The 20,466-nt window shown below is 62.4% G+C and overlaps 2 protein-coding genes across 4 annotated transcripts; both read left to right on the top strand.

The window, feature by feature from the left end:
• The first annotated feature begins 1,083 nt into the window (after window positions 1-1,083).
• Window positions 1,084-7,670, top strand: MEN1 (menin 1). Of its 2 annotated transcripts, none has more exons than XM_042958966.1 (10): window positions 1,084-1,273; window positions 1,663-2,123; window positions 3,092-3,300; window positions 3,499-3,627; window positions 3,920-3,960; window positions 4,034-4,121; window positions 4,809-4,945; window positions 5,348-5,483; window positions 5,960-6,124; window positions 6,330-7,670. In XM_042958966.1, coding segments are annotated over exons 1-10 (1,851 nt in total). In that variant the 5' UTR covers window positions 1,084-1,271; the 3' UTR covers window positions 6,813-7,670. The 2 variants fall into 2 exon arrangements, with proteins under 2 accessions (XP_042814900.1, XP_042814901.1); XM_042958967.1 differs by having other exon boundaries at window positions 1,084-1,285.
• A 383-nt stretch (window positions 7,671-8,053) lies between these two features.
• Window positions 8,054-20,230, top strand: MAP4K2 (mitogen-activated protein kinase kinase kinase kinase 2). Of its 2 annotated transcripts, XM_042958229.1 has the most exons (32): window positions 8,054-8,188; window positions 8,313-8,370; window positions 8,575-8,665; window positions 8,752-8,816; window positions 9,123-9,178; window positions 9,508-9,555; window positions 9,642-9,684; window positions 10,084-10,156; window positions 10,247-10,378; window positions 10,459-10,521; window positions 10,899-10,980; window positions 11,071-11,178; window positions 11,580-11,658; window positions 11,787-11,845; window positions 12,346-12,389; window positions 12,473-12,511; window positions 12,609-12,642; window positions 12,737-12,842; window positions 12,923-13,011; window positions 13,093-13,134; window positions 13,232-13,316; window positions 13,410-13,489; window positions 13,589-13,649; window positions 13,736-13,853; window positions 17,713-17,771; window positions 17,852-17,955; window positions 18,052-18,229; window positions 18,864-18,932; window positions 19,069-19,155; window positions 19,394-19,464; window positions 19,564-19,619; window positions 19,724-20,230. In XM_042958229.1, exons 1-32 carry the CDS (start codon window positions 8,093-8,095, stop codon window positions 19,809-19,811), a joined length of 2,463 nt encoding a protein of 820 aa, XP_042814163.1. In that variant the 5' UTR covers window positions 8,054-8,092; the 3' UTR covers window positions 19,812-20,230. The 2 variants fall into 2 exon arrangements, with proteins under 2 accessions (XP_042814163.1, XP_042814164.1); XM_042958230.1 differs by lacking the exons at window positions 18,864-18,932; window positions 19,069-19,155; window positions 19,394-19,464; window positions 19,564-19,619; window positions 19,724-20,230 and adding an exon at window positions 18,348-18,633.
• Window positions 20,231-20,466: the final 236 nt, after the last annotated feature.

Here is a 20,466-nt window from a genome sequence, read left to right as displayed (position 1 = left end):
TGGGAAGCTCAACCGACTGAGCCACCCAGGTGCCCCGATGACTTTGACACTTTTGAAGAGTACTGGTCAGGTATTTTGTAGAATGTCCCTCAGTCTGGATTTGCCAGATGTTTTCTCACGATTAGGCTAAGCTTATGGATTCGGGGGGGAAATACCCACAGAGGTGAAGTCGGGCAGGAATTTGATCTGTTTTACTCACTGCTACATAGCCGGTGCCTAGGACTGAGTGCCTGGCCCACAGGCACCAAAAATCTGTTTGCTGAATGAATAAGAAAGATTCACGGATGACTCTGGAGGAATTAGTATTGTTTTGAAGTTTTAAAATGTTCTTTCTTTTTTTTTTTTTTAGTTTTAAAATGTTCTTAATACAAATATTATCTTATCATCCCTATTGTTCTGTAGTATTTTCCCTCAACGATCTGCTCTGAAGATCTATTTTGGGATGCATCCAGCAACCTCACTCTTCTTTTGCCCTATGACAAATAACGATAATGGTGCTTTAGATGTTCTTCTTGGCAGATGTGTTACAGTTTCTCAAGAGCAGAACTGGATGGCTCAGTCGGCTAAGTATCCGACTTCAGCTCAGGTCATGATCTCACAGTTCGTGGGTTCGAGCCCCGCATCGGGCTCTGTGCTGACAGTTAGGGGCCTGGAGCCTGCTTCATGTTGTGTGTCTCCCTCTGTCTCTGCTTATCCCCCCACTCGTGCTCTGTCCGTCTCTCCCTCTCAAAGATAGATAAACATTTAAAAATAAAAAGTAAAGAGCAGAGCTAGGGAAGAATTGCTAGACATCGAGGACACACATTTTCGTGTTGATGCATACTGATAAAAATTCAACTAAAGTGGCTCCACACACAGGACTCCGTGTCAGTATTTCAAAGTACCGGTTTTCCTCGCATCTTGACGACACGTGACAACCTCAGCGCAGCGACCGCCTGCGGAATCCCTGGTCACGCCCCGGACTACATCTCCCAGAATGCACCGCGGTTCCACGGCCTACCTGGAGGGCGTGAAATGGAGTGACCAATCCCTGAGGATCTCAGGGGGGTGGCGCAGGCTCCACTCTTCACCTACCTCCGGGGAGCCCGGAGCGGCGGGACTACCACTCCCATAAACCACTGCGGACTGCCCGGCCCGGCCACCATTTCAAGACGCGGCGGGGCCGGGAGAGGGCCCGGGACTCCACTTCCCGGCAGGCCGTGCGGCCCAAGGGGCGGAACTCCATTTCCCAGCAGGCTCCAGGCGGCGGGCGCCGTGGTGCCTTGTGTGGGATGTAAGCGCGGAGGTGGGCGCGGGGGACCCAGGCCAGGACTCTTCTTGGCATTTGGGGGGCTTGGGCTAGGGGCGCCCTCCGGACGGACTCTGGGTGCCCGGGGGTACGGTCGTAGGGAGGGGGCGGGGCGGCCGTGGAGGGTGCTCAGCGGGGTTTTAGGGGCGCACACCCATCGGGGCCGCGGCTCCTGGGGTTGTGGGGGACGAGGAGGCCCTTCCAGCCTCAGCTGAGGGGGTCTCCGACGGAAGAGGGGAAACAAATGAGCGGAGGGTCAGGGGGGCGGGGAAGTAAGAGAGTGTACGAGGTGGGGGTGTGGAACCTTAGCCGAGCCTGGGAGGGGGCTCCCCGGTCGTGCCCGCCCGACCCTCCCTCCTCCTTCTCTCCCGCAGGCCGAGGCCCGCCGCCATGGGGCTGAAGGCCGCCCAGAAGACGCTGTTCCCGCTGCGCTCCATCGACGACGTGGTGCGCCTGTTCGCTGCCGAGCTGGGCCGAGAGGAACCGGACCTGGTGCTCCTGTCCTTGGTACTGGGCTTCGTGGAGCATTTCCTAGCTGTCAACCGCGTCATCCCCACCAATGTGCCCGAGCTCACCTTCCAGCCCAGCCCCGCGCCCGACCCTCCTGGCGGCCTTACCTACTTCCCCGTGGCCGACCTGTCCATCATCGCCGCGCTGTATGCCCGCTTCACCGCCCAGATCCGTGGCGCCGTCGACCTGTCTCTCTACCCGCGAGAGGGGGGTGTCTCCAGCCGAGAACTGGTGAAGAAGGTCTCCGATGTCATCTGGAACAGCCTCAGCCGCTCCTACTTCAAGGATCGGGCCCACATCCAGTCCCTCTTCAGCTTCATCACAGGTTGGAGCCCGACAGGTGGCAAAGGGCCAGAATCCCGTCTCACCTGGGAACCTTAGCCCACCTCTTCACGGCCCTGTATGGTTTGCAGAGCCCTTTAAGACCTGTAAGCCTTGGGAGGTGGGGCGGGTGTTATTACTACCCTGTGTGCAGCTAGGGAAACTAAAGCCCAGACAAGGGAAATGGCGTGCCACAGAACGGCAGGGCTGGGACTGGACCCCAGCCGCTTGCTCTCCAGGCATGAATCCACCCTCGGCCTCCTCAGCACCCCCACCCCTGCCATTGAGCAGCTGCACGAGTCCCTCAGCTCAGTGTGAGGCGCAAAGGGCAGCAGCAGATTTGGAGAGTGAGGAGCCTACATCTTGGTCCATCTGAGACGCTTAAGTGAAAGCGAACAGATGAGGGAGGGCCTTCACCTCAAGAAGCTTAACCCTCAGGGCTCGCAAAGAACTCTCGTCTTTGCTCCAGGCCCAGTTGACTGGCGGTCGGGTCCTGGAGTGCCATGTTGAGAAGGGACCGGTGGCTGCTTTTGAGCCAAGCAGGAAGAATACAGAGAGAGATTAGGAATATCTACCAGTGGGGGTGGGAAGAAAGAACATCGGCCAGAGGGTCTTGTTTTTGCTGTCCCTGTTTTAACCCAATAGGCACAATAAAACAAGGAAACCCCTGAATTATCATAACGGGTGCAGAGAAGGAGAAGGAACCAGCTCAAAGGCTGGGTGGAGCTATGTGAAAGCCAAGAAGCTCTCTTACTGGGGGATGTAAGGGGGGGCGAGGGGAAGGCTTCGAACACATAGGAGGAAAGGGATTGAGAATTGATGGGCAGAAGCATCTAAGATTTGTGCACAGGCTTGGAGGTGGGGGAGCGTGCATCACTGCGTGGCCCCTTCCCCCCACCTCCCCTTCCCCCCCCCTCCCCCCCACCGGGGCAGAGCTCAGAGGACCCTCTTTCATTACTTCCCCTTCCACAGGCACTAAACTGGACAGTTCTGGTGTGGCCTTTGCCGTGGTGGGGGCCTGCCAGGCTCTGGGTCTCCGGGATGTCCACCTCGCCCTGTCTGAGGACCACGCCTGGGTAGTGTTTGGGCCCAACGGAGAACAGACAGCTGAGGTCACCTGGCACGGCAAGGGCAACGAGGATCGCAGGGGCCAGACGGTCAACGCGGGTGTGGCCGAGCGGGTACTGTCCCCACCCCCTCCCCTTCACGCTCTCCTCGCCCAAGCCCCCCCGAGAGGCTCCGCTCTCTCGGGCCGTACTCCCCTCTGCCTGTCACCACCTGTGTATGCCACGAAGGGGAGCGCCCCATTTCTGGCCGTCGGTCCCGGGAGTAGGCACCGGTGAGCCATCACGAGACATCTGGTCTTGTCCTCTCCCAAGAGCTGGCTGTACCTGAAAGGATCGTACATGCGCTGCGACCGCAAGATGGAGGTGGCATTTATGGTGTGTGCCATCAACCCTTCCATTGACCTGCACACCGACTCCCTGGAACTGCTGCAGCTGCAGCAGGTGAGGGCGGCCCGTGGGGCCTCGGGCGGGGGCACCTGCCCTCCCCTTCCTCAGCTCCAGCTTCCCCTTTGGTGACACGGGTTGACACTTCCGGGCCTGGCCTTCCCCGGGGCTCTTGGGAGAGTAGAACGGAGACACGAAAGGGCTTCGGCCCCAAGAAGGGGCTTCGGCCCCAAGAAGGGGCTGCCTCCCACCTGGCGGGAGGTCCCTGCTGGAAGTCACATCTGCCTGGTAGACTGAGGCCCTCCTCACCCCGCCCCCCAAGCTCACACCTCTCCTCTTCGGCCCTTAGAAGCTGCTCTGGCTGCTCTACGACCTGGGACATCTGGAAAGGTCAGTAGGGGAAAGTGGCCAGGCTGGGCCTCAGGGGGCTGGGAGGCAGCCTGGACTCATGACCCTTTCCCAGGTACCCCATGGCGCTGGGGAACCTGGCAGATCTGGAGGAACTGGAACCCACCCCTGGCCGACCAGACCCACTCACCCTCTACCACAAGGTGGGGACGTCTCAGGAGGGTACAGAAGGGAAGCCCAGCAGCGGCTGGGGTCCCCTTCTCCCTGGGGACTGGGAGGTGGTGGGTGAGGAGAGAGGAACTTTGTGTGTACTGGGGGCGGTCACCCATCCGTTCCCCATTTTGTGTTTATTACGTGCATATTCGGTGCAGTCCGGGCTCTCTGAGGGGTGTTCTGGGTTCCCGGCCTGGGGGTGATAGGGCCCGAGTTTCTTCCTTAAGCCCTGCTTTTTCTGCTGCCTCTCGTTGTCCTAGAGCGTAACAGAGGTCACATGTGGTGGGAGCACTGAGGAGGGGGTGTTAATTCTGTGGGGGCGGGGCACAGGACGGACGTTGGGCCGGGCTTAGAAGGCTTTGGTGTGTGTGTAGGAGTGTGTGGGAAGCCTGGGAAAATGGATGTGCCCGGAGCTTGGAGGGCGGGCCCCTCCCTTTTCCTAGGCCCAGTTCTGTGAGCGTCCCTGCCCACCACAGTGTGACCCAGGCCTCAGCAGGCAGTCCTGCAGACTCTAGGGAGGAGCATCTGGTAGAGAGGATAGAAGGTGGTGGAAGGGAGATCGGAGGTGGAACTCTCTGGGATCTTCCTATTGTTCCTTCCGGGTGTGACCCAAAAGGATCTGTGCCATCCAGGGCAACTGGGGCTGCCTCTCTGAGATCCTTCTGCTCTGTCCCCAGGGCATTGCCTCGGCCAAGACCTACTACCGGGATGAGCACATCTACCCCTACATGTACCTGGCTGGCTACCACTGTCGCAACCGCAACGTGCGCGAAGCCCTGCAGGCCTGGGCTGACACGGCCACTGTCATCCAGGAGTGAGGATCCCCCGACAGGGCCTCAGCCCGGCCTTTCGTCCCCTTCTGCCTCATTTCCAACCCGCCTCATTCAGGAGTGAGGCCTGGGTCCCAAGCCCTATCCGCTTTCCAACCGGTCCCCAGGCAGCCAAGGCCACCATCACCCGGGAGGCTGGGACCTCTGATGAGCACCTCACACCTTTCCCTGCCTCCCCTGTCCTCCCGATTTCCAACCACTGACATCCAGCAATAGAATCTGCACCCCCCCCCCCCCCCCCCCAGCCCGTGACCCCCTCCTTCCTCTTCCTCTTGCTCTGGGCTGACACAGATACCACCATTTCCGGGTAAAGACCCCAACCGCTCACCAGGTCCCCGGGGGTCCCTGCCATGACCAAGACCCCACCGTGCCCTCCTGCTCTACAGCTACAACTACTGCCGCGAGGACGAGGAGATCTACAAGGAGTTCTTCGAAGTAGCTAATGATGTCATCCCCAACCTGCTGAAGGAGGCAGCTAGCCTGCTGGAGGCCGGCGAGGAGCGGCCGGGGGAGCAGACCCAGGTGAAGAGCTAAGAGCTCTGGCCTGTGTTCCCTTGGCCACCTGAGCAGGGCTGCCCGTCACAGGACCCGGGGACTGCTGCATGGGACGGGCCCGCGAGGGGGAGGTGGCCCAGCACGGGGAGCTACATTCTCTTCTGCAGTAGCTGAGGTCCTGGGCCCGGGTGTGAGGGAACTGGGGGTATTTTAGGGGTTTCTACCCCTGTGGCTTCAGGTAAATGGGGTGGAAGCCCATCTCTTTCATGGCCAGTGCCCCTCATTCAATTGAGGGGGTGGGATATAGGGAAGGGATGTTTCTCCCCCCACACCCTGGCTAAGGACTGGTTTTATAAAAGGAAAGAGATTCTAAGAGTTCTTTTCCCCTATGCTCTCCTCGTTTGAAGCCAGGGCTCTTTGCCCAAGCAGGGGTCCCCGACCATGCCCTGTGATAAGGGGTGATGAAGTGGGTCTGACCTGTGCCCTCCTTTCCCCGTGCCCAGGGTGCCCAGAGCCAGAGTTCCGCCCTCCAGGATCCAGAGTGCTTCGCCCACCTGCTGCGATTCTATGATGGCATCTGCAAATGGGAAGAGGGCAGCCCCACGCCCGTGCTGCACGTGGGCTGGGCCACCTTCCTCGTGCAGTCCCTAGGCCGATTTGAGGGGCAGGTGAGGGGGAGCTGCACGGGGATGCTGGGAGAGGTCGGGGGGGGACGGCAGCCACCGAGTCAGAACCTTTGAGGTCCTGAAGAGGGTTTGCTTGTCCCCTTCGGGTGCAGATGAGACTGAGGCCCGGAGACGCGATGGCTGAGGCTGGGCCTGGGGTTCCGGCCACTGGCCTGCAACCTCCCCTCCGCGTTTCCTCCCTGCCCAGGTGCGGCAGAAGGTGCGCATAGTGAGCCGCGAGGCCGAGGCGGCCGAGGCGGAAGAGCTGTGGGGCGAGGAAGCCCGGGAAGGACGGCGGCGAGGCCCGCGGCGTGAGTCCAAGCCAGAGGAGCCGCCGCCGCCTAAGAAACCGGCGCTGGACAAGGGCCCGGGCTCCGGCCAGGGTGCGACGTCGGGACCCCCGCGGAAACCCCCAGGGACAGTCCCGGGCACTGCCCGCGGCCCAGAAGGAGGCAGTGCGGCTCCAGCCCCTGCGCCCGCAGCGTCGCCACCACCCGAGGGGCCGGTGCTCACTTTCCAGAGCGAGAAGATGAAGGGCATGAAGGAGCTGCTGGTGGCCACCAAGATCAACTCGAGCGCCATCAAGCTGCAGCTCACGGCGCAGTCGCAAGTGCAGATGAAGAAGCAGAAGGTGTCTACACCTAGCGACTACACTCTTTCCTTCCTCAAGCGCCAGCGCAAAGGCCTCTGAGCCCCCCCAGACTCCCTGTCAACCCTCCTTGTGGTGGGGGGAAGGGGGCGCTCAGTCCCGGAGGGAGGCCCCACACCAGACACCCCCCCTCCCGGCCCCCTGAGCCCTGCCTCCGCGGGGGGGGGGGGGGGGGGCGAGGTGGCCTAAGCCGGTCCTCCGAGCCCCACCCCCACCCGGAACCCAGGCTGCAAGTTCTCGGAGTACAGACTACTCCAGGGCTCTGCCCGCCATTGGAATAGAGATCCCATCCCCCAGAATCCCAGACGGCCAATGGGAACCTCACTTTGAGCTCCATCATTAATCCTTAAAGGTCCAAGCACTGGAAACAGGCCCCACCTCAGAACCGAGGCTCTAACCTTAGGCCAGACCAGGGTTGCTCCCGGTTGCTCCCAGCCCTACACCCAAGAAGCACAGGACCCGCCTCCAACCCGGAGACCTGGGACTCGGCTCAGCCTCTAGTAGTACATTTCCGCGCTTCAGGATTCCATCCCTTGGGAACCCAACCCCCCCCCCCCCCCACACACACACCCAAAAGAACTTCAACTTTCAGAGTTTGGAAATTCTAGCTTCCTCCCCTCTATCCTGCGAGTCTGGGACACGAAACGCAGTCTCCGGCCTGTGAATCCTGAGCCCCGCCCCCTTCCTGACCAAACTGGCCGCAGATCAGAGCAGACCTCTTTCCGACCCTCTGGGAACCTCCCCGAGGTCCAGCCGCCTCAAGGGACTCTGGAGGAAATCTGCAGGGGTTTGCGAGTGGGTGAGGGGAGCCTGATCTCTTCCTGTTTTGTACATAGATTTATTTTTCAGTTTCAAGGAAGATGAATACATTTTGTAAAAAAAAAGAAAAAGTACACGTCCGTGTTTCATCTGGGGAATTGCGGGCGGCGCGGGTGGGATGAGGAGTGCCCCCTCTCCCCACTGCCTTCTGGCCTTCGGGCTCCCCACCTGTAGGGAGCAGGGGAACCGGGCGGGGAGGGCGGGGGGGGGGAAGGGAGGAGATGCCGCTGGCCTGATCCCTCGGCCCCGGTCGGCTCCGCCCGGCCTCGGGGCTTCCCCTCGCCTCGGAGTGCCTGTCCCGCGGGCGCCGCCTCCCGGTGGGGCGGCGGGGCATCCCCCTCTGGCCCCGCCCCGGGCCCCGGCCCCGCCTCCTCGGCCTCGGAGCCACCCGCGCCCGCCCCGGCGGTGCTGCCCCGCCCCACCCCGCCCCGCGCCGCCCCGCGCCGGCTCCGCGGCTCCGCAGCTCACGACCGCCCGCCCGCCGGCCCGCCCGGCGCCGGGCAATGGCGCTGCTGCGGGACGTGTCGCTGCAGGATCCGCGGGACCGCTTCGAGCTGCTGCAGCGCGTGGGGGCCGGGACCTATGGCGACGTCTACAAGGTGCGCCGGGCAACCGGACGGGCGGGAGAGCGGCGAGGAGGGTGCAGGCTCTGCGCGCTACCGCGGGATCCAGCCCCCAGCCCCGCCCCCTCCTCATCCCGCTTCGCCTCCTCCGCCCCTGCAGGCCCGAGACACGGTCACGTCCGAACTGGCCGCGGTCAAGATAGTCAAGGTAGACCCAGGTGAGGGCCTGGAGGCAGGGCCTCTGCGCTGGTGGGAGGGCATAGCGCCTGGTGGCGCTGAGAGTTGACCCCCTGAGAGACAGGCCCCAGGAGGTGCTGTCACTTGGGATCTGTCTGGCCCGGATATGCCCATTTTGCAGATGAGGGCACTGAGTTAGAGCAAGCCCCATGCGCCCTCCCCCCATGATGCCCTGTGCTCCCCAGGGGACGACACCAGCTCCCTCCAGCAGGAAATCACCATCCTGCGTGAGTGCCGTCACCCCAATGTGGTGGCCTACATTGGCAGCTACCTCAGGTGAGGCTGTTTTATCCCCTTGCCTACCCTCAGGCAGCCCCCATGTGGCCCTGCCACGTGCTCACCCAGGTTCTGTGCCCTCGCAGGAATGACCGCTTGTGGATCTGCATGGAGTTCTGCGGAGGGGGGTCCCTGCAGGAGATATACCACGGTGAGGGCCAGGACTCCAGGCCCCAGAGGGCCACAGGCCTTTCCCCAACTCCCTCTTCCCCAACATGGGGCAGGAGAGGAGAGCTGGGGTCCTGGAGCTAGGCCCTTCTCCACTCCTAACTGGCTGTGTGACCTTGACAGAAATGGTGTCCTTTTCTGGGCTCTGAATCCCAGACTGTACAGGGAGGGGATAAGGACAACACCTCTTTCACCCAGCAGTGCCTGCTGCTTCCCCCACACAGGGTGGCCTGGCAAGGTCAGCATCTCCTCCAGACCTCCATGCCAGCCTTCACCCCTTCCATTTCAGCCACCGGGCCCCTGGAGGAACGACAGATTGCCTATGTCTGCCGGGAGGCACTGAAGGTAGCTGGGCCCATAAGGCTGTTCACGTTCCTAGTCCCCAGGAGTTACGGGCAGGGAGACTGGCTGCCCTGTGGGGGGGGGGGGGGGAGTGCGGGGGTGGGTGGAGTACTTCAGGCAGGGCTGGCCCGAGGGGCTGTGGGTCCTGGGGGGAAAGGGGCCCCAGCCCTGTTGCCGGAAGCAGCACATTTCCCTCTTGGCTCAGCCACTTCCTGTTTGGGGAGAGGGGAGGAGGAAGCTGCTTGGGTGGGGGGCCCCAGTCCTGAGAGGGGGTTCAGGAGAGGTGGGATAGTGCTGGGTGGCTGCTCTCAGGAGCTCCTTTTTGTCCCCAGGGGCTACACCACTTGCATTCTCAGGGGAAGATCCACAGAGACATCAAGGTAGGGGTCTGGCCCAGGGCATCGTGGGAGGCAGGAGGAGGCTCTTGGGGGCACCAGACGGGATTCTCTCTCCTCCATTCCCACAGGGAGCCAATCTTCTCCTCACCCTCCAGGGAGATGTCAAGCTGGGTCAGTACCCCGGGGAAACAATCAGGGTGAGGGTTCTGTGGGAGCTCGTGGAGGCTTAGAGTCTGCGTTCAGGTGCTGGGTGTCCTTGAGCAAGTCACTTTACCACTTAACCCTCGGTTTCCCCGTTGAGACAGTAGACGAGCCCTCCTTCCTTGCCAGAAGTTGGATGTGGTTGGGTCTTTATGGATTCTAACCTGGGACCGCGCACTCGGTCAGGGATAGAAGGTGGTTGACCCCTCCCGGAGGGGGACCTGGCCTTGCCTCGGACCTGTGGCAGTTGTGGCTGAACCTGGGCCACCTGCTCTCTGAACCCTTCAGGTGCATTCCGAGCCTGAGCCCTGGAGGTGGGTGGGGAGTGGTAGCCAGTGGGCGGATGGGAGTAGCTCTCTCTCCCCGCAGCCGACTTTGGGGTGGCAGGCGAGCTGACGGCATCTGTGGCTAAGAGGAGATCTTTCATTGGGACTCCTTACTGGTGAGGCTGTCCCTTGGGCTGGGGTGGGGGGAGGGGGGCAGGCGCCACAGGTGGGGCACCTGGCCATCCCATCTGTGACCCTGCCTCTAGGATGGCCCCGGAGGTGGCCGCCGTGGAACGCAAAGGAGGCTACAACGAGCTATGTGACGTCTGGGCCCTGGGCATCACCGCCATCGAGCTGGGCGAGCTGCAGCCCCCTCTTTTCCATCTGCACCCCATGAGGTCCGCTGAACACTTACTTGCCCCTCGCCTGACCTCGAGGGCCCTGCTGACCTCGTCCCCTGACCTCGTGCTCTCCACAGGGCCCTGATGCTCATGTCGAAGAGTAGCTTCCAGCCGCCCAGGCTGCGAGACAAGACTCGCTGGTGAGGGCCCACACCCCCTGCTGGGGCCTCCTTTCCAGCAGTCTCCATGGGGGCGGAGAGCCTTCTGCCAACTCCCAGGGCACAGCCTGCGGAGCCCTGCCCTCTCAGCCTTTGTGGACCATCTGCCGGAGGGGCTTGAGCCCTGCCTCTGGGTCGGGGGACCCAGCCTGGGTCTGGAGGAAGGGCAGACGGTTAATGATGGGGGGCGCTGCCGTGTCACGACGCAGCATTGCTTAGGCCAGCCGCCCTTGGCCTCGGGCCGGCTCTTTCCTAGAGCAGACTCCCTCCTCTGGAGCGGTGGCAGGGGGCAGCTGGCAGGATGCTGCACGTGAGGGCTAACCTGGGTCTGGGGGCGGGGGGGCTCTTGTGCCCACTAGGACCCAGAATTTCCACCACTTCCTCAAGCTAGCCTTGACCAAGAACCCCAAGAAGAGGCCAACGGCAGAGAAGCTTCTGCAGGTGGGAGGCAGGGGCAGGGCAGGAGCCTGGATGCTTGAAAGCAGGGCCCTGGAGGTCAGGAACCAACCTGTGCCCCCCTCAATCTTGCAGCACCCGTTCACAACCCAGCAGCTCCCTCGGGCTCTCCTCACACAGCTGCTGGACAAAGCCAATGACCCCCACCTCGGAACCCCTTCCCCTGAGGACTGTGATCTCGAGGTGAGTGAGCAGAGCTGGGGAATGGGTCCTGGCCTGGCCGGGTGGTAAGAAGTGTGGAGGCGGTATGAGTCAGGGCCCTTTAACTTAAATGTTGCCAGCACCGAGAACTTTCCTCCAGGCAAGCCCGCCCATTCGAAGTCTTCCCTGGGCCCATCTTGCCCCCACCCCCACCCCCCCATACCTCCCACCTGATAAATTCCCCACCCTTGGTTCAGGCTGACCTGACCCGTGTGATCTTTGGCCAGCCACTTGCCTGTCTGGGTCGGTTTTCTCATCTTTGAAAACGAGGGTGCCATTTAATCTTGGGATCGTCTCAGAGGGTTGTGAAAACAAAACCCATCCGTGTGCAGAGAGCGCTTCCAGGCTGGGTGTGTGTGTCGGCTGTTTGCGTTCTCTCTTAGGCTTATGACGTGTTCCCAGACACCATTCACTCCCGGGGTCAGCACGGCCCGGCCGAGAGGACCCCCTCAGAGATCCAGTGTGAGTCTGCTGGGAGGACTGTGTCTGTGGATTTGGTGGGGTGGGGGGCTGGGTGTGGGCATTTGGTGTGAGTGTCGGGGTCGGTCGGGAGCCCACCTTCCTAACTCGGGTACCCTGGGCCCTCCCAGTTCACCAGGTGAAATTTGGTGCCCCGCGCAGGAAGGAAACGGACCCACTGAACGAGCCGGTGAGGGTCTGTTGCGGGGGGGGGGGGGGCATGGCAGGGGTGCAGGACGGGGGCGTCTCAGATTCCTGAAGCAGCAGCAGCCTGGTCCTCTGGCCGTGGAAAGCCCTGTGCAAGCAGGCTTGTCCCACCCAGGACAGCGAAGGCGGTGCAGGGGGAGGGGGACTGCTTCCCGGGCACAGGGACCATGCCTTTCTAACACGCGGGCCTGTCACAGACCCCGAGCCTCTCCTCCAGCTCTCTGCCGCGTCTGCATCCGAGCCTGGTCGTCCGACTCTACCTCTTGCCCTTGCGCCTCTCCGTCCCCTTCTCTGGCTGTCAGTCCTCCTCTTGCGTAGTTTCTCTGCCTCTCGCTGTCCCCCTCGCTCACAATTCTCTCGCCTGTTTCCGTGTCATTTTCTGTCTGTGCGTCCTGTCCTTCCCACAGTCTCTCCATCACCCGCCCACATTGCCTCTCTTGTCTCTGACTCTCTTTTGGTCTTTCTGACTCGGTTTCCCCGCAGTGGGAGGAGGAGTGGACGCTGCTGGGAAAGGAGGAGCTGAGTGGGTGAGTGAGGGAGAGGGAGGCTACAGGGAAGGGGGAGGGGCAGCAGAAAAGGCTGGCCTCTGACCTCATCCCCTCCTGCCCAGGAGCCTGCTACAGTCAGTCGAGGAGGCCCTGGAGGAAAGGTGAGGGGCTGGGCTCGAAAGGGTGGGGGGGGGGGCAGCTGGACCCGGGGCCTGGTCACATCTCACGCCTTATGTCCCTCTGGTTCGTCCCCGACAGGAGCCTGACCATCCGACCAGCCTCAGAACTCCAGGTATGGAGTGGGGGAGGGCCGGAGAGGGTGCAGTGGGGGTGGGTTACCGGTGACCCCCTAGCAGCCAGGCTCGGTCCCCTGACTCTCCTGCCAGGAGCTGGACTCCCCAGACGATGCCATGGGAACCATCAAGCGGGCCCCCTTCTTGGGGCCACCCCCTGCTGAGCCTCCAGCTGAAGACCCTCTGTCCAGCCCCCTGGGTGAGTCCGAGCCTGGGGGACCAGAAGATAGGCTCAGGGCGGGGCTAGAGCTGGAATTCACAGCCCTTCTGTGCCTGCAGGAACCCCACCCCCACCTCTCCCAGGCCCTAACAGCCCCCCACTGCTCCCCACTGCCTGGGCCACCATGAAGCACAGGGACGATCCTGAGGTGAGGGGGTGCTCCAGACGGGCTGGGAGGCTGGGAGGCTGGGGCTGTCGCCTCGGCCCTGACTTCTTCCCTCCCTTCCAGAGATCATCCTGCCACGGGCTCCCCCCCACCCCCAAGGTGCATGTAAGTGTCGGTCCCGCGGCCCTGCCACCCTGAAGCCCCCCTGCCGGCTGCCCCCTCTCCCCCCATCTTCTTCACCAGCCTCCTGCCTTCTCCCCAGATGGGCGCCTGCTTCTCCAAGGTCTTCAATGGCTGCCCCCTGCGGATCCACGCTGCGGTCACCTGGATTCACCCTGTCACCCGCGGTAGGCTGGGGCAGGGAGGAAGCAGGAGCCTGGGACCCTGCAGCTTGGGCCAGGGGGCGTGACTGACCTCTGACCCTGTACCCAAACCCGCAGACCAGTTTCTGGTGGTGGGGGCCGAGGAAGGCATCTACACCCTCAACCTGCATGAACTGCACGAGGATACACTGGAGAAGGTGAGGCCCGGCTGGCTTTGGAGGGGAGAGGGCCTTGGGGGGGCTTGGGGGGCTGACTCCCTGTCCGTCTGTCCGTCTGTCCGCTCTGCGGCCCCCTAGCTGATCTCACACCGCTGCACCTGGCTCTACTGCGTGAACAACGTGCTGCTGTCACTCTCAGGTACGGGGCGGGGCGGGGCGGGCAGGGCCCGGGGCCTGCACCCTGCCCGCTGACACTCTCTGAGCCCCTCTGTCCCTCCCCGGCAGGGAAATCCACGCACATCTGGGCGCACGACCTCCCCGGCCTGTTTGAGCAGCGACGACTACAGCAACAGGTTCCCCTCTCCATCCCCACCAACCGCCTCACGCAGCGCATCATCCCCAGGTCGGGGACCCGGGGGGGTGCAGCGGGGTGGGCAGCGGGGGGAGGCAGAGGGGCAGAGCCAGGGTCGAATAGGGCCCTGCACGGGACTGGTGACCTCAGGCGTGTCACTTTGCCTCTCTGAGCCCAGTTTCCTCGTCCATCAGCGTCGGTGCCCCCTCCCCTTGCCCTCAGGCCTGTTGGAAAGCAAGGGGACCACAGTGTGGCAGCTGTGGTTGTTAGGGTGGGGCGCACTTGCTGTGTGCCTGGTCGTAGGCAGGGCTTGGAGACAACAAACCAAATGCATCTTTGACAGTCAGCCCCTGGCCCCCCTCAGTGACCCAGAGGGAGAGCCAGGAGGGGCGCAGGGGCCTCTGAGGGGCCAGCCACACGAGGGCCTGCAGTCGGAAAGTGCCCAGTGTGTTTCCAGGCAGATGAATTAGAGAACCGCCTTCGGGGAGGGGGGGGGCGGGAGAGAACGTGCCAATGCACGTGGGTGACCTGGGGGAGCAGCCCGAGAGGAAGCTGCATGGCTGGCAGAGCCCTGCCTTCGAGGCCAGGCCCAGGATCTGGGTTTGGTTCAACTGGCCGCGACACCGCGAGCATTTTAGAAGGATCCCTCTGTATGCCGATCAGGACTCTTTCCGTAGCGGGCAAGGCAACTCACTGACTTAAGCACGGAAGGGCGGTTAGTGGTTCACGTGACTGAAAGTTCAGGAGAAGGGTTAGCTTCAGGTCCAGCTGGATCCAGGCTTCCATGGCCTCGCCAGAAATCTGCCCGCGTCTCTTGGCTCTGCTGTCCTCTGTCCCCTTCGTTCTCAGGTAGGCTTTCCTCTCCTCTGATGGATGCCCACGGTTCCAGGCCAGCGTTGCATTAGCTAACAGCCCTACGGTGCTAGAATCCCTGCTTCCACGAAATTCCCACAAAGTCCGGGGACCAGTTCTCTTTGGTCTAGCTTAGGTTCATGCCCACTTATGAGCCTGTGGCTGTGGCCATGGGATGAGGAGCTCGGGGGGGGGGGGGGCCAGGCCGGGGTCACGTGCTGTCTCCTAGTCCTAGGGGTCAAGAGAGAGGGGCCCGTCAGACCGATGAAGGCTAGAGCCATCTGCCGGCTGTGCCGACGGCGGCAACAATGGATCGGAGGGGGCGGCCGGCGAGAGGGCACTTGGAGAGGAGGGCTGCGCTGTGGCCTGAGGCAGTGGGGCTTAGGCTGCAGGGCGGACAGACTTGAACCCTCTTCAGAAAGTGGGGCTGACGGGATCTGGGGCCTGACTGGAGTGAGCAGGAGGGAGAAGGAGGGACCGGGAGACCTCAGGGGAGCGGCTGATGTCGTGTGTTTTATGAGGTGTCCAGGGGGACGTCTGAGACAGAGTCCCTTTTTAGTCATTCAGCGAGTATCCACTGAGTACCTAGTATGTGCCTGGGGGACTCTGTGAACTAGGGTTCTCTCCTCTTCCCCAGACTTTCTCGTCACGGGAGACCGACAGCAAACGACCGACGTAAGAAAGGTGCTCTGGGGTGCACAGAGGGGAAGGTAGTACATGCAGAAGAGCAGGGATAAGGAGGGCCAGGAGGGGTGGGGCCTGGATTGGGGTTTTAAACAGGGTGGTCAGGAAGGCCATGTGAGTAGAGGCTCAGAGCAAGCCTTGTTGTTACCTCTGGGGAAAGCATCTCAGGGTGGGGGTGGGGGCAGTGCAAAAGCCCTGGGGCAGGAACAGGCCTGGCCTGTTTGAGGAAGGCAAGGAGACTGGTGTAGCCAGATGGATGGAGCGCGGGGAAGATGATCTGGGAGGGCCCGGTAGCCACGGTGAGGCTTTTGGTTTTGACTCAGAGCGGCCTGAGCGCCACTGCAGAAGAGTCACACGGACTGAGGTTTTCAGGCGATCCCTCTAGCCGCTGTGCTGAGGAAAGATTGAAGGGGTGAGGGGAAAGCAGGGAAGCCTGCCCGGAGGTTATTGTGATCATCAGGTGAGAGGTGACGGTGGCGGCGTGGGCCCGGGTAGAAGGGAAGGAGCTGAAAAGCGGCTAGGTTCGGATTTCATTTTGGAAGTTGAATCAGCAGGATTTCCCGACAGTTGGTGGATGGGAGAGAAAGAGGAGTCAGGGAGGAGTCCAGGGTTGTTGGCCTGGGTGACGGGAAGGATAGAGCCGTCATCAGGCATGGCTGGAGCAGGACTCAGTGTTGTCACGTGGCGTTTAAGGTGCGTAAGCGGGGCCTTCGTTGGCCGTGGGCTAGGTGAGACTGAATTCGAGGAGGGGTCTGGGCTGTGGGCTCAGACGTCCCCCTGCCCAGGTGGGTGGCGGGAGCCGGTAGGGACAGGCCAGTGGCTACGCCCAGCTGGGAAGCCCGGGGCGCCGGCCCTTCCTGGAGCAAGCTCACTCACACGGCATCTGGAGCCCTGTGGCCCTAGGGCTTCCTGAGCTCAGTCCCCCAGCAAACCTCTGCTTTGTCCCAGGACCTGCAGGAAACAGGCCTGTCAGCACACCAGCGAGTCCCTGGCAGCTTTGGGTGTGTGTCTGGGAAACTACAGAATCGCAGTGTCCACTTTGAACGTAAAGAGCAGAGAGCCAGAGTTGTCTGCAGAAAAGAAAACAAATACAAAAATATGCGCCTCTGTCCCATCCAAAGGCCGGTTGGGGAAGAGAGTAGAGTGAGGACAGAGGGACGGGGAGAGACGGGCACGGGCCGCCTCGGCGGGGTCCCCCTGCTGGCAGAGGGCCCAGACGGGCCGCTGGGAGAAGGTGGCAGGGCTGCGGACATGTAGCCCTGTCCCCCAGAGGAAGAAACAGGCTCAGAAGGTCCCCTGAGGGCTTGGGGGACAGCCGGTAAGCAGAGCAAAGACTCCACCTCTCCCCTGCCTCCAAGGCAGGCCCCCCCCTGCTGGTCCCTGTTGGTGTAGCTTCAGCTGAGGCAGTGGGGGGGGGAGGGGGGGGGAGGGAGGAGGGCAGGGCAGGGAGAGGGCAGGCCCAGCCGTTTGTTTGCGGTTTTCTTGCAAGTCTTAATCTCCCCGGGCCTCCCTGCCTTTCTGTGACACACGACATGTGTACACGGGGACCGCCGTGAGTGCTCTGGCAGCCTAGCAGGGCTGGAGTCTCCAGCAGCTCCCCACCCCTCCACGCTCTCGTTTCTCCATTCATTTCTTCATGTATACCTTGCTTTCACCTGAAAAGGATTTTCGATGACTGGAAATAGGAGGGAAAGTAAGAATTCAGAATGAAAGCCCTTTGTGAGAGTATTCTGAGTGCCAGGCTCTGCGGTAAACCCTTCTCCTGTATTCACTTGTTTTTTGTTTTTGTTTTTTAAATTAGAGAGAGAGTATGATGGAGGGAGAGGAGCAGAGGGGGGGGAGAGAGAGAGAGAGAGAGAGAGAGGGAGGGAGGGAGGCTCTATGCTCAGCGTGGAGCCTGACGCGGGGCTCGATCCCACAACCCTAGGAGCCAAAATCAAGAGTCGGACGCTCAACCGACTGAGCCATCCAGGTGCCCCTGTATTAACTCATTTAATCCTTACTGTGACCCCCTGAGGTCGGTGCCGCTGTTACCCGCCCCCCCCCCCACCATTCTACGGATGTGGAAGTTGAGGCGGGGGGGGGGGTTACGTGACTTGCGCAAAGTTGCACAGTGAAAGGTACTTCTGTGATCCAAACCCGTGGACTGAACAGAGACACTGCAGGCTGTGGAGGTGGGTGCTAGAGCCACGGGGCCGGCTTCTGCTCCTGTGCCCTCCACAGCTGCGTCACCCAGGCACATTGCTCTGCCTCTCTGAGCTTCGGCTTCTCACCTCCAGGGGCAGGAAAGCGATAGTCCCCATTTCTCAGGGCTCCGTGGGGCCTCGGCCACGGATGGCACCCATGACACGTGTCCTGGTTGTCGCCCCTGCAGGCGCTTTGCCCTGTCCACCAAGATCCCAGACACCAAAGGCTGCCTGCAGTGTCGTGTGGGTAAGAGCTGGGCCGGGTGGGGCCGGGGAGGGCTGGGGTCACGGGCACAGCCCGGGACCCACTGCCCGCCTCTCTCACAGTGCGGAACCCCTACACGGGCAGCACCTTCCTGCTGGCCGCCCTGCCCGCCAGCCTCCTCCTGCTGCAGTGGTACGAGCCGCTGCAGAAGTTCCTGCTGCTGAAGGTGTGGGGCGGGCGGGTGAGGCCGCGGGCTCCCCCCCGCCCCCGGGGTGGGGGTGGTGGGCCTGGGGCGAGACCTGAGCACCCCTGCCGCCCCCAGAACTTCTCCAGCCCCTTGCCCAGCCCGGCGGGGATGCTGGAGCCACTGGTACTGGACGGGAAGGAGCTGCCGCAGGTGTGTGTGGGGGCTGAGGGCCCCGAGGGGCCCGGCTGCCGAGTTCTGTTCCATGTCCTGCCCCTGGAGGCCGGTCTGACGCCTGACGTCCTCGTACCACCTGGTGAGCGGGAGGGCCCTTTGTGTGTGTGTGTGTGTGTGTGTGTGTGTGTGTGTGTGTGTGTGTGTGGGACAGAGAGCTAGACAGTTGGCGAGAGAGAGAGATTGCGTGTCCCCTGCAGCGTATGGCTCCACGGAGACCAGCCTCCCTTCAGCTGGGCTTCCGTAAAAGATTGCATTAGACCAAAGGGCTCAGCAGCTAAGAAAACCCACCGCTGCAGGGGCCTCAGACACGAGCTGTGTCATTCTTAGGCCTCACGACGGCCCGCGAGGTAGGATCGTCATGCCTGTGCTACAAATGAGGGAACTGAGGCTCAGAGATTTGTGGTCCCACAGTGATGGAGTCACACGGCGTGCTTCTCCTGACTCCGGACACCCTGCCCTCCTCCCCGCCCCCGTCCCCCCCCCCCTCCGGCTCCCTGGGACTCACCCCTGCCTCTGTGCGCCTGCAGGCGGGCCACTTTGCTACTCTGAGCCTCAGTTCCCCAGCCGTGCCGTGCGGGAACCCAGTGGGGCTGCTGGGGGGTTGAAGTGTGGTTGTGGGGACAGCTGGCTCTAGCTGTCCGCCACGTCTTCCTCTTGGGGCCAGAGCGGGGCTGGTGGCTCAGCCAGGCCGTGTCTCCCTTGTCTGCCTGCAGAGGGGCTCCCGGGCACAGCCCAGCAGGTGATCCAGGTGGACAGGGACACAGTCCTAGTCTGCTTTGACCGTGAGTGCCCCTGAGGTCAGGGTTGGGGGCAGTGGAGGGGGTTAGGGGAGGCGAGGGAAGCCTTGTGAGTGGGGGTCTGCCCCCCCAGAAGGGAACCACCTGGTCCCCACCCACCACCAGCCCTCTCCCTGCGCAGGCTGCGTGAGGATTGTGAACCTTCTGGGTGAGCCCACGGCCACACTGGCGCCTGTGCTGACCTTTGACTTCCCCATTGAGACTGTGGGTGAGTGACAGATGACGACAGGGTGGGGGGGGCGGATATCCCCAGCCTGGAGCAGGTGGTGTGGCCCAGGGGCCTGGGGCTGGGGGTGGGACGAGGAGGCAGGTGCCGCAGCCCCTCTCAAGGGCCACCGCGGTCTGTGAGGACCTCTGTGGCCCAAGTGTGGGCCCAGGGCGTGGCTGGGGGAGCCCCAGTGTCCTCAGGGCAGGTGCAGGGCTCATGGCAGCTGGATTCCCCCTAGTGTGCCTGCAGGACAGCGTGCTGGCCTTCTGGAGCCACGGTATGCAAGGCCGAAGCCTGGACACCAACGAGGTGAGCGGAACCCGGGAACCTGGCCTCCCCTGACCTATCTGTCCCCACCTCTTAGGAGAAGACCTGCTGGGGTGGCCTCAGAGTCCCTTTCCTTCCCAGGTGACTCAGGAGATCACAGACGAGACAAGGATCTTTCGAGTGCTCGGGGCCCACAGGTAAGACGGGGCGCCTCCCCTTTAGAGGCCCCTGAGGCTGTATGGACATGCGCACAGGCCTCAGGCCCCTGCCTTGCTCACCTCCGGTTCTGTCTCCCCTCCAGAGATATCATCCTTGAGAGCATTCCCACCGACAACCCCGGGGCTCACAGCAACCTCTACATCCTCACGGGCCATCAGAGCAGTTACTGAGAGGGTCAGGTCTGGCCGGTGGCATTCCGCCGTCCCGCCCCCAGGCCTTAGCGGCATTCCCCTTTAGGCAGTGGCGCCTCCCGGATCCGGATCCGAGAGGCCCAGGCTCTGCTGGGCTGAAGGGCAGAAATAATTCTGAGAAGAGTTTTGGGGCTGTGGAGGGGAGGGGAGCCCACCCCGGGGCCCCTGCGATAACTGGACCAGAGGAAGCTGCTGTCCCCTCCCCTAGCCCCGTGGGCAACCCGGGCCCTGTGACAAGGGCCCCGGGCAGGGTGGGAGCAGGCCCCGGGCGATCCATTCCATTTTGTTCCACGTTTCTTTTCCATTCTTCTTGCCAAGAGCCTGCCCCTGCCCCCTGTCCTGGGGAACATGGTATTTAAAAGAGAGACTATATTGGTATTAAAGCTCGTTTGATTTTACTCCACTGATCCCTCTTTGTCGGGGGTTGGGGGGGAGAGCTGAGGAGGAGGACTGGGGAGGCTTCCTCTCCCTCCTCCCGCCCTCCCTCCCTCCTTCCCTCCAGCACATCTTTCTGTGGCAGCAGGTGCTATGGGTGCCCCATGGAAGGGTGGGCCACCAGTGCTCTCTGGCGGTTCCCTTAGGGGGCAGCCAGGCAGAGGTGGTGGAGAGGCCAGTGGCCCCGAAAGGCCTCCTA

Source organism: Panthera tigris, chromosome D1 (assembly GCF_018350195.1).
Source record: "Panthera tigris isolate Pti1 chromosome D1, P.tigris_Pti1_mat1.1, whole genome shotgun sequence".
NCBI classification, from domain to species: domain Eukaryota; kingdom Metazoa; phylum Chordata; class Mammalia; order Carnivora; family Felidae; genus Panthera; species Panthera tigris.
The sequence above is the reverse complement of the archived record's forward strand: the minus strand, read 5'-3'. Positions and strand labels throughout refer to the sequence as shown.

Bases quoted from the DNA above. Each gene is read 5' to 3' on its own strand.
- MEN1 (XM_042958966.1), top strand. The intron at 3,628-3,919 runs GTGAGGGCGGCC...TTCGGCCCTTAG, and splicing joins AACTGCTGCAGCTGCAGCAG to AAGCTGCTCTGGCTGCTCTA. The intron at 5,484-5,959 runs GTGAAGAGCTAA...CCCCGTGCCCAG, and splicing joins GGCCGGGGGAGCAGACCCAG to GGTGCCCAGAGCCAGAGTTC.
- MAP4K2 (XM_042958229.1), top strand. From the start codon at position 8,093: ATGGCGCTGCTGCGGGACGTGTCGCTGCAGGATCCGCGGGACCGCTTC. The intron at 10,379-10,458 runs GTCCGCTGAACA...TGCTCTCCACAG, and splicing joins TTCCATCTGCACCCCATGAG to GGCCCTGATGCTCATGTCGA. The intron at 19,156-19,393 runs GTGAGTGACAGA...GATTCCCCCTAG, and splicing joins CTTCCCCATTGAGACTGTGG to TGTGCCTGCAGGACAGCGTG.